The sequence below is a fragment of the Populus nigra genome, chromosome 4 (assembly GCF_951802175.1).
Source record: "Populus nigra chromosome 4, ddPopNigr1.1, whole genome shotgun sequence".
Lineage (NCBI taxonomy): Eukaryota > Viridiplantae > Streptophyta > Magnoliopsida > Malpighiales > Salicaceae > Populus > Populus nigra.
In genome coordinates this window covers 15,554,431-15,560,778 of record NC_084855.1, presented here as the reverse complement: position 1 = coordinate 15,560,778, position 6,348 = coordinate 15,554,431, and the positions used below count along the sequence as shown (strand labels likewise).

General features: G+C 37.7%; 2 protein-coding genes and 1 long non-coding RNA gene across 3 annotated transcripts; 1 reads left to right on the top strand and 2 right to left on the bottom strand.

The window, feature by feature from the left end:
• Positions 1–1,801, bottom strand: LOC133691394 (beta-carotene isomerase D27, chloroplastic). The gene is made up of 8 exons (XM_062111881.1): positions 1,621–1,801; positions 1,439–1,537; positions 1,257–1,358; positions 1,072–1,171; positions 858–949; positions 691–771; positions 510–578; positions 1–254 (listed from the first exon to the last, which is right to left on the bottom strand). The coding sequence occupies exons 1-8, from the start codon at positions 1,744–1,746 to the stop codon at positions 117–119; spliced, it is 807 nt and encodes a 268-aa protein (XP_061967865.1). The 5' UTR covers positions 1,747–1,801; the 3' UTR covers positions 1–116.
• Positions 1,802–2,069: 268 nt separating this feature from the next.
• On the top strand, positions 2,070–4,628 carry LOC133691364 (pentatricopeptide repeat-containing protein At1g02370, mitochondrial-like). Its single transcript, XM_062111837.1, has 2 exons — positions 2,070–2,557; positions 3,183–4,628. The coding sequence occupies exons 1-2, from the start codon at positions 2,297–2,299 to the stop codon at positions 4,455–4,457; spliced, it is 1,536 nt and encodes a 511-aa protein (XP_061967821.1). The 5' UTR covers positions 2,070–2,296; the 3' UTR covers positions 4,458–4,628.
• A 440-nt stretch (positions 4,629–5,068) lies between these two features.
• On the bottom strand, positions 5,069–6,348 carry LOC133692673 (uncharacterized). Its single transcript, XR_009841978.1, has 3 exons — positions 6,178–6,348; positions 5,702–6,021; positions 5,069–5,405 (listed from the first exon to the last, which is right to left on the bottom strand). It is a non-coding gene; the product is annotated as an uncharacterized LOC133692673 (long non-coding RNA).

Below are 6,348 nucleotides of genomic sequence, written 5' to 3'. Positions count from 1 at the left end.
TGGAAAAGCTGATATATCTCTTGACTGTAGATAGATAGATCATAGATACATTTCATAATGATATGCAAGTTAAGAAATGTCAGTGATGAAATCTTAATTAAATGGCAGTGAGCAAACTATGCCTTTGGACATCGCATTATGACCATGTCTGAAGCAGCTCCCCTTCTTTTGCTTGCAATTGGGCATACCTCCAGGCAAGGTTCCTTGAGAGTGCCGTCATCTTCAGGTAGCGGAGGAAGGACCCCAAATTTGAACTGTAACATTAGAATCACAAGATAAATGGCTGTGGAAAATCATATTTGCAAGTAAATAACCAAACACCATTTAGAAGTTGTTAGGAAGCATACAGGAACTATTGCAAGTGGAGCATTGTTAAATTCTTTCTCGAATCCGATTATAGAATTCTGATGGAAAAGGTGTGATTCCATGTTGCCTATCTTGATGTTCTGTCTATCTACATCTAAAACCAGAAATTGACGAGTGCTTAAAGGAGTCAGTTTCTATGATACCTGACAGCTATAATCGTTGAAATTTGGTTCCATCAGTAAAGGAATCCCCATGTAATCCTTGAAAAAGGTCTGAAGAACCAAATCACAAGAAGTAGAAGCAAAGAAGTAAGAAATGTTCGCAGAATAGGTACTGTGAAAATGCTTAAAAACTGCCAGAAATTTAACAGTGTAGAACATATACCTGAGTTGGAAGCTTGCAAGTGTTGACACAAATCCCTACACATTTGCTTTCTTCTAAATACTTGCATCTTTCTACAAAAACCTGCAGGAACCAATAGCGGGCTCAGGATTGCCTATATTCACTTGAGCACACATACGCTAGTTAGACTGGGAAATTGGGAGACTTACCCCACTCTCCCACGAGGATCCATCAGGAAGATCAACAGAATTAACCTTGCATATGCCCATGAGCCACTGACAAGTGATTACAGTCACTCTTGCTTCAGAAATTAAACAACAAAGACGGTTATAACTTTGAATTAACAATCCATTCAACAAGCATCAGAAGGAAAAGGAAACAAAATACATGAAAAGCAGAAATGGAAAGTAACTCCCAACTCACCAACCATCATAGCAGCTAGTTTTCCTCCTCCTATAGGTGATACCAGCGATTTATACAGATGCAGTAAAAATGGAGGAAACAAGGACCTCAGTATTCTAACCTGCCCTACCCAATATTTACTTAGTCTGTCTGTTAAGAAAAATGAGTGATAAATAGAAGAAGAAGAAGGAGAGAAGAAAACAAACAGCTGCATCTGTAGTATCAGAAGGGGTCCTCCTCAACATGAGACGACTGGCTACTTCAATCAATCCATCATATCCTGCTTTCTCTGAATCCCATCCAACTTCCTGTTAAATCCCTTGAAGAAAATAATTAACATCTACTAACAATTAATTTATTATAATCTACAGGTTGAAATAAAACTGACCTTCACCATTTTGTTACGAAAGAGAGCGAGAAACCAATCATCATAGAATTGATACCTGTACTCCTCCGACCTTGGAATAGTACTATCTTCTGCTTTTACCTACAGTCACGTCAGACCGCCCGTTGCAATTAATTATCAAACTGAAATTGATATTTAAAAAGAAAAAATTGCAAGGAGCGAACCGGAGACTCTGTCCTGTGAGAGGAGTATGAGGCAGGAAGATTTGTGCGTTTTGGAAGACAGTAGAAGTGAGGGCGTGAAGGAAATGATGGGATGTAGGGAGGACGAAGAAGAGCCACTGCCTTCATCCTTCTTTTCTTTCTTCTTTTTTTAACCTCTACCTCGTCATATCACAAACTAGAAAAAAAAAAAAAAAAAAAAAAAAAAAAAAAAAAAACATATCGCAAACTTTAAGACAAAAACGGCGCGTTTTTTATTTTACAAGTCAAAAACTAGAAGCGTTGGGGTTGTTCAGTGATAGAAAAAACACAAATCAATTTACCCTATTTCTATTTTGTCTCGATATTTTTTTTTATAAAACAATTATATATACATGTTTTTTTAAATATATTTTTATAGTTTAAAATATTTAAATATAAATCAAAAAGTTTATAATCTAATGTGATCAGATATCTTTTTATAAAGCCGTATTAGATACTACCAAATCCATTCGTAACGGAACTCTACAGAGTCGGATGGAGGAACAATCTATAAAAATTGAAAGGATCCAATTGCAATTATCTGAACCACTAGGTTAAATTTGACAGAAGTGCTATCGATTAGGGACCAAAACCCCTTTCTCCAGAGAGAGAGAGAGAGAGAGAGAGCTTTAATTAACACTGAATTTGAGTTAAGTGCATGGCGAAGAGTCCAAGTCGTGTAATCTGGACGGGTTCACGGGCGGTGCGGCATCTTTGTGCGGCGGCAGAGGCGGTGCCAGTAGCGGCGGAAAAACGGAAGAGGATGTACAGGAGGTTATCGGAACTGGGGGCAAGTGGAGGGAGCGTGTCAAAGACGTTAAATGAGCTCATATTGGAGGGTGGGAAAACAAGCAAAATCAATCTCACTACTTGCATCAAAAAGCTCCGCAAGTACGGCAGGTTCGACCATGCCATTGAGGTCCGCCCGTCTCTCTCAAATTTCTTGAATTTTTCACACCACGGGTCCTACCCTTAAATCCTCCCTTTGGTGCTCATTTCCTTAAAAACACAATTCTTATTGTTGTTGTTGTTGTTATGATTACTATAAGCTATTTGTATGGCCTTCATCGGTTGCCTTTTGTTAATTTTATACTAAGATTTGGGCGTACTGCCTCTATGAATGCCAGTCACAGTGAGCCAAATTGGAAAAGGAAATTTTCTGGACACAGCTTTTGTTGATGGACAATATGAGTGTTGGGAATATTACTGAATTCGGTAATAAATGTGGCTCTAGTCTATGGCTATGAATGCATGGATATTTTGTTCCTAGAGATCCCAATAATAATACTAGTCAAGTGCTTTGGTTGGGCAGTCATGATGACTTGTTACTTGTAATTAAGATTTGGAAAACAATAGGTGTGTGCTTTCAAGTCGTGTGTCGATTTTTCTGTCTATTTGTACTCCTCAAATTGAGCAAAATTGTTGCATTGGCTATTGTCTTTTTGGTTAATCGTTGTACTCTAGTTTGTAAGCTATGTGTTTTCTTTCTTTGTTTCCTCTAATGTTTGAGTTGTTTGTGATGACTTCTGGTTTTTGTCTTGTAGGTAATGGAGTGGATGCAGAAGAGGAAAATGAACTTTTCCCATGTTGATCATGCAGTTTACCTAGATCTTACAGCAAAAACCAAAGGGATTGCTGCAGCCGAGAATTATTTTGACAGCCTCCCACCATCTGTGCAAAATCATGTTACTTATTCAACACTTCTGAACTGTTACTGCAAGGAACTTATGTCTGAAAAGGCACTGACTCTTTTTGAAAAAATGGACAAAATGAAGCTTCTTTCAACTTCTATGCCTTTTAGCAATCTCATGACCCTGCATATGAGATTGGGCCAACCTGAGAAGGTGCTCGACATAGTACAGGAGATGAAGCAGAGGGGCGTATCTCCTGGCACCTTCACTTATAATATCTGGATGCAGAGTTATGGATGTTTGAACGATTTTGAGGGAGTACAGAGAGTTCTGGATGAGATGAAAATGGATGGGAAAGAGAACTTTTCTTGGACTACATACAGTAACCTCGCTACAATCTATGTCAAGGCTGGACTTTTTGACAAAGCTGAATCAGCTCTTAGAAAATTAGAGGAGCAGATAGAATGTGGACGTGATTGTGATTTTCAGAAAAAACGCAGACATGATGCTGACCGTGAAGCTTATCATTTTCTGATTTCCCTTTATGCTGGCACTTCTAATCCAAGTGAGGTCCATCGGGTGTGGAATTCACTGAAGTCAAGCTTCCGCACAACAACCAATATTAGTTATCTTAACGTGCTCCAGGCTCTTGCTAAATTAAAAGATGTCGAGGGTCTACTGAAGTGTTTCAAGGAGTGGGAATCCAGTTGCCACAGTTATGATATGAGGTTGGCAAATGTCGCTATAAGAGCCTGCCTAGAGCATGATATGTATGAAGAAGCAGCGTCAATATTTGATGAAGCTGTTAAGAGGACCAAAGGACTATTCTTTAAGGCCCGGGAGATGTTCATGGTTTTCTTCTTGAAGAACCATCAACCGGATTTGGCTCTGAAGCACATGAAAGCGGCGTTTTCTGAAGCCAAGGAGATTGAATGGCAACCAGATCAGAAAACAGTAAGTGCTTTTCTGAATTATTTTGAAGATGGGAAAGATGTTGATGGTGCTGAGAGACTATGCAAGATATGGAAGCAGATTAATCGTCTGAACTCTAATGCTTACATTTTGCTGCTAAAGACTTACATAGCTGCTGGCAGATTGGCTCCAGAGATGCGGCAGAGGTTGGAAGAAGATAATATTGAAATAAACCCTGAGCTTGAGAACTTGCTTGAAAGGGTCTCCCCTAAATAGGCTTAGTTCAGAGAAGCCAGAATTAAGAAATGGCTAGAATTTAGCCAGTTACGTAAAATTGAATCAGATTTTTTAGATGCTTCCCGTGAGTAACAATTTGAATTCTGAAACCTCTGAGAGAGATAATGTAATTGATATTAAAGGTATCCATTTGTTAGGCATTTCAAATGACTCTCAATCTTATTGCAGGAACAAAACACAATTGATGTGGTTAAAACAAATTGCCTAGTCCAGTCTAAAACACACTAAACATAAGACAAGATAATTATTTATCTAGTCCAGTTTTATCTAGTCCAATCAATATTATCTAGCATACAATAAACTACCTTACAGTTGATTTAATTGAAGGTTGAAAAATATCACAATATATGATTCATAATTGATAACACTCAAGCCTCTGAAAAATTATGTCAGAATGATTTAAATCAAGGTTTAAATTTTATCTTGGAATCAAATAACTACCAATTACATATTTGATATTTGATTTCCTACCTTCCGGATATATATATATATATATATATAACCCCTTCTAACTACTGATTTTGAATTTATTAGCGTGGATTTTTCAAACAATACCTATCATGTTGTCAATAAGATGAGTTCAATGCGGCAAAAGAAGAGTCTTCAATTGTCCCATCCTTTATTCATCGTAAAATTTGTACCATCCAGCCAGAGAAATAAAATCACCAGAACAGAATTGGCTCAGTATTCACGCAAATTTAAACAGCTTGATTCTCAGCAGGTCTCCATATCATCGTTGTGCCCTCTAATGGGATGACTCATCCCAAAATGCACCACTGTCCCTGTGGCTAGTTTGAGTGGTAAAAGACAATCCGGAATAAGGCAGCATGGAAAAGCTTCGGATTAGCACAACAGCTTTTAGATTTTCTGCCTCCAAGTCACATCAATGATCCCAGCATGAGATCTAGATATGTTCTCTTCAATTTCCTGACAAACATTAAAAACTACAATCAACATTGACCACAAATAAAACTCTTACAACTGAAGGTCTTGCATGAATCAGTAACAAAGTAATTTTTCAAAATCATCCAACAGATAATCCATCTGTTTCTGGGCTCTACAGGAGCAGTTAGCCCCCCACAACAGTATCTTCAAAATATTGGTCACTACAACTTAGTAAAGTTTCCTGGTGGTATAATGCTTGTTTGGTGAAAAAAGAAGATGCTGATATAAATTCCCAGAAGACAAGTCATGACAACCAAAAGGATGTTGAAGTCCGTTACCTGAACAACATCTTCTCCTCGGTCATCATGCTTTGTCTTGGAAGCTCCAAACATGAATGCCTCATGTTTCAAACTGATCAAAGAATAACAAATACACTTGCCACCTCAAAAGTTTCGGGAAACATGCTGTTGAGCCATTGAATGAAGAAAAACGAAAGAAAATAAAATTCAAGCTAGTAATCACGTATCAAGTTGACTATAATGCTTCCCTCTCAAAGTCCAGACTTCTGTATCCCCAAGAAGACCACCATCCCCAGCTTGAATTACGTAATGCTTCACTACACGATGGAAAAGGAATGCCCTAGAAGTGCCCCTTTTCACTGCAAAACCAATTAAATCAGTGGTCTGAAACCAGTTTTTTGTTCCAAGAAGTTGTTTATGCGCCAGTATTAGATAAAACAAACTATAAAGAAAAGAGAAGATTTCTGATAGAAAATTAAGTATCACAAGCAATTTCTAATTTGGAGAAAATGTACATTTTTATCCCGAAGTTGCATTATGGAGTAGGGACCATCAAGCTTATACCATATACTCCAAACCTCAACCAAATGGCTTGTCGATGTATCTACTTCATAAATAAAAATATGAACAATTAAACAATAATTACATCATGAGACTATAGACACATTATCAAGCATTCTGTAGCA